This window comes from Haliotis cracherodii, unplaced genomic scaffold (assembly GCF_022045235.1).
Source record: "Haliotis cracherodii isolate W230 unplaced genomic scaffold, xgHalCrac1.p SCAF_13, whole genome shotgun sequence".
Lineage (NCBI taxonomy): Eukaryota > Metazoa > Mollusca > Gastropoda > Lepetellida > Haliotidae > Haliotis > Haliotis cracherodii.
In genome coordinates this window covers 28,606,707-28,619,737 of record NW_027266268.1, presented here as the reverse complement: position 1 = coordinate 28,619,737, position 13,031 = coordinate 28,606,707, and the positions used below count along the sequence as shown (strand labels likewise).

Genomic DNA, 13,031 nt, shown 5'->3' with positions numbered 1-13,031 from the left:
GGGAGAATAAACCAAGGGTGCGCAGCCCTACGTGCTTTATTCTCCTCTGCAGTATTATATTATACTGATAACAACTTCCACTTGTCGGTTATTTCTTATATGAGATACCAGCATTTTGTACAGCCTCTTTAAGGATGTTAATACAAATACAAGCTTTAAAAATGTTTGGCCTAATTTTACTTATGATGACCTACATATAATCCAACCTCGGCAATGTCGGACAAGTCCATTCTATAAACAGGGGAATACAGTTTCGTATTTCCCGCATACGAGGGCTGGTCAAAAAGTTATGTCTAACAAACAAAACCAACAATTATAGTGAAAGTATTTTTAATTTTATTTTTCAACACAATCTCCGTCCGTTTCAATACACTTCTCATATCAATAGTGAAGCTTTTCAATTTCAGTCAGGAAGAAGTTTGTTTAAGCCACCAAGAAAACCCCATTCACGGCAGCTTTAAGGGCATCGTCGTCGTTACTAATCTATTTTATTTAATTTGACGAAATCCTCAACTATCTCTAAATTTTCTCTGGCAATGTCAGTTTTTTCCCTTAAGATCAGAATGTAGAAACTTTGGCACCCAACGAGAAGATATTCATCTGTTCATGGACAATAGTTTCAATGGATCCATGGCTTAGACCTGTGTCTTCCTCAAGTTCAGCAATGGTTATACGTATATCTGACACTATAAGTTTTTTATCTCCTTAATTGAATCTTCATTGATGGAAGTTGAGGGGCGTCCAGACCTAGAGTCATCATCAAGGTTTGTTTTCCCAGCCTCAGATATAGCAGCCAAACTGTGGAATAGCTAGGGCACTTATCCACATACACTTGGGGATATGAATTTCTTGGGGAGTACTTTTCTCTAAAGTAAGAAACTTGATGACTGCTCGGTACTCGTTCTTTTCCAGTTCTGTGTCCATTTGGACCCCTATCACGTCCAGCTGGCTGTCACTCATATACAAACGGCTTCAACAGACCAAACGCACTTGCAATGAACAACTTTGTGACTAGCCCACGTATTCTCAGAATTCTCACGTCGATTATTGTAACGTTTCTCCCAATACCGATTGCCATATCTCGCCCACTTTTGCATGTTATCTTTCGACCACTTGCGTTGTTAGGGAACAACTTACTTCCCCTCTCAAAAATAATGTCGTCCAATATATCGTCATCAAGTTGCGAGCGTATGTACGAATCTCCAGAAATGACGTCATGATTAAACAATGTTTTATCGTGGCATTAACCACACTTCGTTCTTCATTGTTATTTGCGATTTGTGTTTTTATATGACCTAGGTAATACCTGTCACCGGTGTTTCTAAGATATTCATTGTATTTTTTTATGTTATTGGCTATGAACAATCACAAAATTGTCAAAATTAGCAAACATTAGAGCAGCGGGGAAGCCACATCATAAGTTATATTCTTTTGAACACCAATGATATGTTCCCATCATAGTCAAAGAGTACTAATATTGCTATACTGAGAACAGGATTGACATCAGATACGGAAGACAGTCCCTTTAAGAGCTTCTCTCCGCGCTTTACTTTGCTCTTAGGTAAAAGTTACTCTTATAGCTACTATAACTACACTCTCAGCTAACAACTTTCTAAGCGACATTCTTAAGGATTCTCTTAGAAACTTTGTGAATACGGCCCCACGGCTTCGGTGAGAGGAGCTTTACTATGTTACCTCACCGCGTTCAGAGATGACAGGGTTTTATGTGTATCATAATCATAAACATGAGCTACCTCTTGTATCAGATTGTATTCAAAATATTCTTCGCAAAAGGATGGCTTCGTGACTCAATTTCTGAAAAGTCTTTTACTCATTAATTGAAACTGCAAACGAAATCCCGTCTGAAGGAAGACGACTTCGATACCATGAGTCAAGCTGTTGTGGTCTGAAATAAGCTGCTGCCTGCTGCCCTACTCCTGCCCGCGTCTTGATCACTGTGCAGCCGGAGTAACGTCATTGATCGTCTTGGGCGTGGGAGCCGCGCACAGTCTAGATTGAGGGCTGCATGTAGTCGGCGGCGGAGCGGGTCTTCCCAGTGCCTTTTGCCGGCAGCAACACTTCAGCACGCGACTCGCTCCTCGCTCGTGCTACTCTCTATCTCCACGCGCTCACGTGCAGGGCTACAACAGCGAGCGTGCTGCACGAGCGTCTCGACCGGTGTGTGTATGTGTGTGTGCGGACGAAGCTGTGTGGATATACCAGACGACCAGCACCACCATGAGCAGGTAGGTGGAATTAGCTTCTCTCTGGTCTGTAGTCGCTGCAGTATCCAAGCTCAGGCCTACTTCCTTCTCTCACTCGCAACACACACCAACCTCCTTCTTTCACTTCTTGATTGACGAACCGGTATATTTGTGTCCGGATCTCTCTACATCCTTTTGTCCTCCCAATCATCACGACTGCCGATGACAAATGTCAACGCTTTTCCAGATACTCACACACTCCTCTCATCTTTCTTTCTCCTCTCCGTTCTTCTCTCTATCATCGCTTGGAGCAGTAACACAAATCAATATTCTATTACCTCGTTCGCCTTTATCAGCTTGTAACACCAGTGAGCACTATTACCGTATTTGTGTTGGAAATACTACAATCTTCTCTCTATCATGTCCCCGATCACATCGGAGTCTTGTCAGCTGTACGGTCGTGCGTCTTTTAGACATATTCGCTGACCGAACTGCAAAGGACACACCAGGAAATTGGATTTGACCAAATAATTACAAACGTTATCAAACCGTTACGAGGCTGAAAACTGTCGCCGAAACCCTGCAAAACAAATGTCCAAAACACATATAACCGTATCAAATTAATCACTCCCGAATAACCTTTTCTTGTTTGTTTTGTTTTAACCACCATCAAACATGGGTGTATATTTTATTCTGCCTTTCAGTTTAATTCTGTCAAGCTCATATTAATTATTGTTCCTGTTAGGGCGACCCGTGGAGATGCAGGTTAGAATATGTCACTCTCTTGGGATTCAGGGGATATTTTGTTTCATAAATAAGAGACAACACTACATAATTTCATCTGTGGGAAAATGTCCAGAAGTCAATCATCATGATTTGTTTCCTTGTACCGCGTTCTCGCATGTCGCACATGGTTAAAGGTTATGCAATATAAATTGAAATGTTTTTTGTTATACGTAACCGCACTGAACAGGACAAAGTGACACTAAATGAGTGCAATTTGAGTTTTGAAGAATGACATGTCGACGTGAATGCTAAGTTTCAGGCGCTCAAACTGCAATCCTTGGTGTATTCGCAAGGGGGCTGAAAATTATGTTTGAACGCATGCTGATCGGTTGGTCGGGAAATAGAATACCATCCTCGGAGCGCTGCACTACTTTCATGATTATTCCATGATAAACATGATTTCCTTTTGGAGACATTTTCAAGGAATGTGCCTTGATGACAGTCATCGTTACTGTAAGGGGCGACGGTGTCGTTACTATGAGAACATATTTTTTTCTCTTTAAACCGAAGAGCCGAACAATTTTTTTCCACTAAATTATTTTTCAGTACATTTTGGGAGAAAACCTGAGGCAGATTATTTTCTTCATATTTGTTAAAACACCAGTCAAACACCTCTAAAACTCACTGAAAACACTACTGAAGATATTCAAGTACGCTGAAGATACTACGTGATGTCGTTTAATATATTTACCCTAGGATCCCTGTATAATAAAAGTTATTTAACCATTTCCATAATCGTAAGAAATCCCTACTAAAAGCAGAGTCCATTGTACGATTCTGACTACATCATAATCATGTGTTTATGAATCACTATCAAATAGTGATGACAACAGGTATTCTTGAAAAACCAAACCGCGCCAAGGACGTAAGAAAATATCGAATGTGGACTTGCTTATCTCTAAGTATGTATATTACCAGAAAATCGACATTGAAGGATCGCAACGAAGCCTTCTCTAACGAAACCTTTACTAATCTCATCTTGTATTATGGTGTTGTAAAATAGGAATTACTTGATAGCTTGAGGAAAATACACAAATAACTCCTATCGTGAGGTTTAACGTCAAATATGAACCTGTTGATAGCTTGAGGAATATACTCAAATAACTCCTATCGTGAAGTTTAACGTCAAAAATGAACTTGTTGATAACCGAAATGGAAAGAGCTCAAGCACAGTACGTGTATGACCTTGCTTCTCCTGGATCTGGCGCGAGAACCCGGGAAACATCACTGCAGTTGTGGCGATATCTCATAGATTGATTCTTATCACGTCTTTCAGTCACTTTATTAATCTCACTCAATAGTGGATTTTATAGAGCCATTAACATGTTCTTCACCTGTCGACGATCAGGACAAAGGGCAGCACAACATTGGAAATACAGACACTAACAGTAAACTCACGTCAAATCTCGTGAGGATTCGCCATGGGAGGAAAATTCGTATCCTGTCATATCATTCATTCTAATAATCTGTCTCAATTACGTAGAGATTTTCCGATCCCCTGACGACTGACGGGCGAAGCTATGGGTGTCCGAGGAATCTCGTGTACGTGGAATAATACGTGAGGATGGGATGGCGCGGCTGGATGAGTGTGTAGATTTAACAGAACCATGTGGAGTGTGTGGTGTTATCAGTTTATCGCAAACCTACTACCAGCTTTCACATGATAGGAACGTTCGCCAGTTTTATCATCCCGTAAATAAAAGCGACAAAAACCGTATCCATGTTCATAAGAAAGTCGATTGTACGATCCCGACTATATCGTGAGCATGATTATGTTTATGAATCATTATCAAATACTGATGATACCAGGTATCGCGAAGAGGTGAGTTCATGCCCCACCGGTGGCACCCGTCACAAACACATGCAAAGGCAAGTCAATTGTTCACCTAAAAAAACCGGGAACATAAGGTGCAAGTCAAAATAGGGAATTGCATCGGACATTATTTTTGTCACTTCTGCGTCAAATTTGGAATTGTCCTCCACATTTCTACCATAAAACATTTTGAAAGCTTTACTGAGGCCTTGGATGTTGTAACCTTGATCCAGCAACCTCTGAGCAAGAATCGCATGACGCTGTTTGAAATCTTGATAGAAAGAGCGTTCTCGATTGTATCTCAAAAGTTGTGAAATGTGAATACCAAAGGCGGGAGCTTCTGGAATATTGCTCGAAATGAAGGGCAAGTTGACTTTTGGAAAGTTGAAGTCATCCCCCTTGTCTTACAGTCTTGTGGAGATTGTTTTGTCACTCTGAATCTTCATGCATAGATGAGGCGGTCCAACTGCATGGCATCTTTTATTTCTAGTTCAGTCGGGTAAATCAGTGGAAGGGAATTGGCTATTTGATGGTTATTGGACGGTATCAGATCATCTATATAACTGAACTTCATGACCAAATTACCTTGTTCTGACTTTGCCAATTCAAACAGAAAATGGGCGGTTGGGTAGCCTAGTGGTTAAAGCGTTCGTTCGACATGGGTACAATGTGTGAAGCCCATTTCTGGTGTCCCCCGCCGTGATTTTGCTTGAATATTGCTAAAAGCCGCGTAAAATGAAACTCACTCACTCACTCAAACAGAAATTCCGATACATGTGCGTAAAGAAGGGGATCACAATTTGTGCCCATGGGGATCCCTACTTCTTGCCTGAATGTCTAACCCCCCAAGTTTACATAGCATCTGATATTATCAACGAGGAAGCTCAGCATTTTACATATTGTTTTCTCAGTATGGCATTTGCTTTCATTTTTGACAAATTGTTCTGAACCTCTGAATACATACTGAGTCAAATTAAAAACTTCACATTTTTAAAAGTAATCCCATATATGATATACAACGGACAAATGTATCAGAGAAGGTAATTTTTAATCATTAATGTCCAAAGAAGGATTTTAATTAACGGTGGTAACCATAATTTGTTCCAAGCACCTACGGTATTCAGTAATAACATCAACAGTTTAAATCATAAATCCCCAGCACGAGAATCTGATGGTACACAAGTTCAGTAGCGTGTACGGCCACAATGTGCGTTGACAACTGCCACACAACGCCTCCGCATGGACTTTGTGATGCTTGTGAACCCATGATTGGGACGACGACGCCAAAATGGTGCCAAGATCTTGCAAATTCTGTGGTTGGTTCTGGAGAGTGCGCAGACTTCTGCCAAGAGCATCCCAGACGTGTTCGATGGGATTGAGGTCGGGAGACCTTGACGGCCAGTCCATGACGTTGACTCCCGCACTCTGGAGGAAATTCTCCTTGTCAAAATTGCTGTGTGGGGTCTGGCATTGTCGTGTTGGAAGATCAAACCGGGTGCATGTGCTGCCATAAAAGGCAGAAGTTCTGGTGCCAGTACCTGGTCGCGGTAAGCAGCAGCGTTGAGGTTGCCACGGATGACAAGAAGCCTTGAACGTGCATTGCCACAGAAAGCACCCCACACCAAAACACTTTCGCCTCCAAATCTGTCCCCCGCCTTCTTGTACACACCACTGGGCGTAACGTTCATGACGGCGCCTCCACATCCTCGCCCTACCATCAGCAAATCGAAGATTAAATCGGGATTCAACACTGAAGACGACTTGATTCCAATTCCTCTGAGTCCATCGTAAGTGTCGGCCCGCAGTATGGCCGTCGTGCTTGAAGGTGAGCAGTTCTCAGACGGTTTCGAACAGTTTGCGCACTCACTCTACCCCTAAACAGTTCATTTCTGGTTGATGTAGAGGTAACAAATCTGAAGACAATACGTGGCCATTACTGTTTAAATACACAATAAGGGCCCACAATGATAACTGGTCAAAATGTTAAAGTTTTAGGATTGTGAAGTTTTAAATTTGGTTCAGTATAGATACGTAACTCTATCTGTGTTCTTCACGTTTTAAAACAAAAGCCCAATGGATCAAGGAATGAAGTTTTCCCTTAGGTATGTCATGTGAGATAATGCTGTGAAAAGTTGAAAAGTCAAGTGTTTTGACAGAATGGAACTTGGTTCTTTTCGGGGATTGCAAAAAAAGTCAAGCAAATCTTTTGAGTTTTTTAGAATTCACATGGTATTAAATCCACCTGTCACAAATACTTTTTGTGAAAGTAAAGAAATTCTTGCCTTTATTGTATTAAGGAGTATAGTTAGTCTTTGACATAGGGATTTGGTGGTACATTTGTTGGACGCAGCAATATATCTTTCTTCGTACGGATTTTTATGGAGCTTTGGAATCCTGTACAATAGATGAGTGGACGTCTTCAGGTTTTAGAGTCAAGTCAAAAGCTGATAGGACTGATCCATGGTTTGGCAGATTTCTTCCTCAGTTACCATTCTGACCTAATATGTGGCATTGTTTAATATGTCATTTATACCAAGATCTTTGATCAAACAATTGATGTAGTGATGCTTACATATAGGCTATGCTATCTGAGCCCTTGTCAGTGGGAACAACTGCAAAATTTTCATGTAGGGCAGCCAGACTTTGGATGACAATTGGCTGTGACAGAATGGGTTAAAACGCTCTCCGATGGGATGAGTGAATGTTATTTTATAACATACCGCAAACAATATTCAAGCTTCACACATAATGCCTCGGAATCCCAACGTGGACACGAGCATCGGATCCTGGGAACTTTTCTACACCGAAATCTAAATCAGGAAACAAGCATCGGCTACGAAGGAAGTCTTCTGCCCCGGAATGACCAAAGGGAGGTAAGCATTGGCTACTAGGGAAGACTGCGTCTCCGGAATGACCAAAGGGAGGCAAGCATTGTCTACTAGGGAAGACTTCTGACACAAAATGACCAATCGAAGGCAACCATCGGGTACGAGGGAAGTCTTCTGCCCAAGAATTACGACAGGGAGACAAGTATCGGCTTCTAGAGAATCTTCCGCCATGGATTAGCAATTTTAAAGTGAGACAAGCATGGGCTACAAGAGAAGAATTCCGTCCTGGATTACCAAAGAAAGACAAGCACCGGCTACTAGGGAATACCTTTGCCCGGAATTACCTAAGGGAGACATGCATCGGCTTCAAGGGAAGTTTTCTGGGCGTGGAGTTACCAAAGGGAAACAAGCTTGAACTATTTGCGACCTATTCGACACAGGAATCCATTTAGCTTGATAAAAACGTTCGTATTCTTCACCTCTGCGTTGATTAACTTTGTTTTAACTTATGGACGCTAAGAGTATATTTAGAGCCGAGCTTAGTTAGTGATAAAATAAATATCTGAAAGCAAAGTGATTTCTCTCAACCTTTGCTAATTTGATCCACGCTAAAGGGTAGCGCCGCATATCTGTCAGCCGTCGTACACATGCGGGAGTACTTCCTGGCAAAGTTAATAGTGAAATTACCCCCATAAAGGAATAGCTTCGACAGGTAGCGTCTGTCTGTACAAATGTGGTGCCCTCTAACAATAGGCGAGTGCTCACTGAACCCACAACAAAGATTAAATAGGAGCACTTATGGTGCTGTGATGACTTGATAGGTTTGAAGAGGTACTTGTATTTCATTCCAATGGTGAGTTAGCTCATTGCCATGGTTTTCAATCATAATCAAAGGTCTGCGTTCGACTCCCGGCCCTTGTGATGGGCTTGGAACATTGACTATATGACTAGGTAAATCGCCTCCCGCGATTCCGTTTTGCTCCCTTTACAAAAAACGCCTATCATATGTGTTAGTTGGAAATGTGATTAACTTTTTCGTTTTTTTGGAAGACGGAGAAAAAAAGATAGCAATACGATCCCGATTCATCGTTCCGCGATGAAAGAAGGGTTTGAATGTTTTACAACCACACTTGCCTGTGAAGTCGACAGAGGCCTCGACGGCTACAGGTGTCTCACTAGAGCTAGACGCGATGTTGGGAAAGTTGGCATTCCGGGGATGGCAGCGACACTGAGGTTACAGCTAGGTGTTGGAGCATGAGAACGTAACGCGCTATAACAACACGTGGTGTATGTTTAACCCATGTTCGAGCAGCTGGCGTAATGCTACCCCACGCGCACAGTGAACTGTCACATAGCTACTCCCTGGAACTCCACACAGCGACTCTCTCTCTCTCTCTCTCTCTCTCTCTCTCTCTCTCTCTCTCTCTCTCTCTCTCTTTCTCTCACTCTGGTGGGACATATTCGATGCTATTGACAATCGCTGGATATATCTCTATCTTGGGACTTATGATTGAGTTGGAACAGGTTCCAAGCAACCACACAAAACAGATCTGTTGGAACGATTCCTCCATTCCATTTATAACTGACCGCTCCGTGATCTTGTGGATAGATCGTCTACACGTAGCGCGGAGTGAGTGAGTGAGTTTGGTTTTACGCCGCTTTTAGCACTATTCCAGCAATATCACGGCGGTGGACACCAGAAATGGGCTTCACACATTGTACCCATGTCGGGAATCGAACCCGGGTCTTCGGCGTGACGAGCGAACGCTTTAACCACTAGGCTACCCGACCGCCCCCCGTAGCGCGGAAGGTCGGTTGTTCGATCCCAGGCCGTGTCATACAGAAAGACATCAAAATATGGTACTTGTTGTCTCCCTGCCTGGCGCTCGGCATGAAGTACTGGTCGACTCCTATGGTATACTGTCTGTGAGTGGGCGGCATGGAGATACATGGAAGTTCTTGATGTGTGTGTATGTTTTTGTGCTACGAGGAAGCCGACATTAAACATCAGTCCAGAATATACGTGCTGAAATGGGAGCATACGTCCCGTGAAGATTCCGGGCTAGGTTTGGTCTTCACTGACCCATGCTTGTCGTAAGAGGCGACTAAAGGGACCGGGTAGTCAGGTTCACTGACTTGGCTGATGCATGTCATCGTATCCCAATTGCGTGGATCGATGCTCATGATGTCAATCCCTGTATTGTCTGGTCCAGACTCGATTATTTACGGGCCGCCGTCATATAGCTGGAATATTACTGAGAACGGCGTTAAACAACAAGTAAATGTAGGATGCCAGTGACGTAATGTTGGGATAGGTTGATTAAATGACATAACGACATCTTAATCTTCTGTCTGGGGCAATTCGATATGTAGAGGAGCGTCCCTTAAGTGTTTCAGAAGCCTGTGATTGTGGGTTGATTCGCTCTGAATATGTTTCTAGATAAACTTTGTCAGCACCGTGCCCATCCCCACGGGTTTCACCAAAGGGGTTAACGTCCAAAACGTGCATCACGTCAGGCTCTCCCCCTACATAAAAGTGACACGCCGTGATAACACTGAAATACTGTTAAAAGTCATACACAACTCACTCCTTCACTAAGCCACTGTACCTGTAACTGCGCATTTAGACAGGTCACCGCGATTTACGCGGAAGTGCATCAGTTGAATGGATCAAGACCAGGACCCACTTGCACAAAGCGATCTTAGCGCTAAGATGATCGTAACTCCCATACTTTAACATAGGCTTACAATAGGTGTAGTGCTAAGATCGCTTTGTGCAAGTGGGCCCAGGACCCACTTGCACAAAGCGATCTTAGCGCAAAGATGATCGTAACTCCCAAACTTTAACATAGGCTTACTATTGTCTTTTCGCTAGGATCGCTTTGTGCAAGTGGGCCCTGTAACTTTAATTCAACCCTTGTCTGTGTTTTTTAAAATTCTCGATAACTCCAATACGGCCTCTTCTCCTTTTAGAAATAAATGAGAACGCTTTGCTCGCGTGCTACAAACTACTGGATAGGAGACTTCCGATGAAGATAATGAGTGAGCTGGGCTTAAAACAGTCGAACAGAATTACACGACGTGTCAAGCCCATAAAGTGACATAGCTTTCCACCTTGATTAACCCCGTATATTGAGGATAAAACATCATCAATAACAAATCCACGAAAAGCAGATGCTGAAGCCTATTCAAACTTTGGGCCTCCGTCCTACACACGCTGCATCTATAATTACACAGAAACACGACTGTTGGATTTGATTATTGTGCGCTGGACTGATAACGCGAGCACGTGACATCAGGCCGCACAAAAAGAAGACAAGACAGACATTTTGTTGATTAACCGAGTATATTAGTGCAGTCAATTAAAGAGAAACCTAAAGTGACAGCAATCCCTTTAGATAAACGCATCCATGAAGATTCGGGTTTGGTCTTCAGCAACCCATGCTTGCCGTAAAAGACGACTAACGGGATCGGGTGGTCAGGTTCCCTGACTTTGTTGATGCATGCCATCGTATCTTAATTGCGTGGATCGATGCTCACGATGTCGATCACTGGATTGTCTGGTCCATATCCGATTATTTACAGGAATGTATTAACTGGAATATTGCTTAGTGCGGCCTTAAACAACAAACAAACACAGATGATTAGTGAGTGAGTGAGTATGGTTTTACGCCGCTTTTAGCAATATTCCAGCAATATCACGGCGGGGGACACCAGAAATGGGCTTCACACATTGTACCCATGTCGGGAATCGAACCCGGGTTTTCGGCATGACGAGCTTACGCTTTAACCACTAGGCTACCCGACCGCCCCCAAACAAAGATAAAAACAATATGCTTTTTTATGAAATTGTTCATTAAGTCAAGTTGTTGCAAGTAGAGGATAATTTTAAGTGTTCAGGAACGTTGTTTGTTACAGTTTGTTTATATTCCGACCGGCGTAACTTTAATAAATTGTTCCTTGATTTGAGGCGCCAATGGAATTTAGAACGCAGTCGTGTTAGCTTGATATTCTATCACGCATTACCTCCTTAATCATTGTAGGGTGGTTGGCCTTGTTTTCTTTCGACTTATAATTCTGAGTTTTTAGTGTTTCATTGTGCAAAGATACATTTCAAGGCTATCAATATACACAGCGCATGCTGTACAGGGGACGTGGTGTTTACGTTGTACATGATTTCATCCAACCTGGAGACGTGCTGCTAGTGGGATACTGTTACACATTCCGAGCTGCTGATGCTGATGCTGATTCAGACTCAGGTTGAGGAATATTAAAAAATTAAGTGTCAATGGAAGCCGAGATTCCTCAATCGATATCAAAGCGGCGGATTGAGACCCCTGTGAGTCAATATGTCGTTTGATAGACTGCGTTATTGTCAAATATTGACTTAGGAAGGACAGCAAATGAGGCAACCATGCTGGAATATCAAATCAATGATATCAAGTAGACAAGTGATACGTAGATTACATAATAATTTAAAAAAAATCTACAACACCAAATTAATCTCAAACTTGTTACACGTTCCACTCCTGTTGGCTGGTTGTTCGTTGTTTAACGCCGCACTCAGCAATATTACAGCTATATGACGGCGGTCTGTAAATAATCAAGTCTGGACCAGAAATCCAGTGATTAATATCATGAGCATCGATCCACGCAATTGGGATCGATGACGTATCAACCAAGTCAGCGAGCCTGACCACCCGATCCCGTTAGTCGCCTTTTACGACAAGCGTAGTCGCCTTTTACGGCAAGTATGGGTTGCTGAAGACCTATTCCAACCCGGATCCCAGTCCTATTGCATCTAGACGTGTTTGCTCGGTTGAGGAGCACAGTAGGAAGTGCTCTTGCCCTTTAGCCTCATTGAGGGTTCAGTGCCTCACATAGTTACAGTTTGTCCATTATCGGATAAAGGGCACTGGCATTGTTAATAACACGAACTCGGTACATACCAATGCCTATAAAACAAGACACATACATGTGAGTACTAAGATCAAAGCGCCTCAGTTAACCTAAACGTGTGTCGACACATGCACAGCTCTGGTAGGTGGTCCATCACTCGGCGAGGATGAAAGCTAAAGTCCTGTCACGATTACCGTCATGAACATGGTGTTTTGGTTTACGTACACATAATTGTCATACCGGAGTTACCTCGTTTCGATATATCGGTTGTGTTTACGGCGTGTCCAGTTAGCACACTCCTTCCACCTGTCTCACGACGTACGGTCAATTTAACACGCCATTCCTCTTTCGGTATTTCCAGCAGGGGAAACCATTAGAAGCCGCTCCCCCATGTGTTAGAAGCAGCGTTACCGCCATCTCCAGAAACCCACGTTCCCCCTACCGATACCCAATACTGGGAATAACGGCAAGGTCAGGTCCCTAGGGTATAACATTCTATAC

General features: G+C 42.9%; 1 protein-coding gene across 2 annotated transcripts in view; it reads left to right on the top strand.

Annotated features, from left to right (window-relative positions):
* Positions 1-2,051: 2,051 nt before the first annotated feature.
* Positions 2,052-13,031, top strand: part of LOC139459823 (uncharacterized) — a 78,902-nt gene continuing 67,922 nt past the window's right edge. For both annotated transcript variants that reach the window (XM_071241520.1, XM_071241519.1), the window contains exon 1: positions 2,052-2,246. In XM_071241520.1, the coding sequence (XP_071097621.1) occupies positions 2,239-2,246 (8 nt within the window). In that variant the 5' untranslated portion in view covers positions 2,052-2,238. The remainder of the gene's footprint in view (positions 2,247-13,031) is intronic.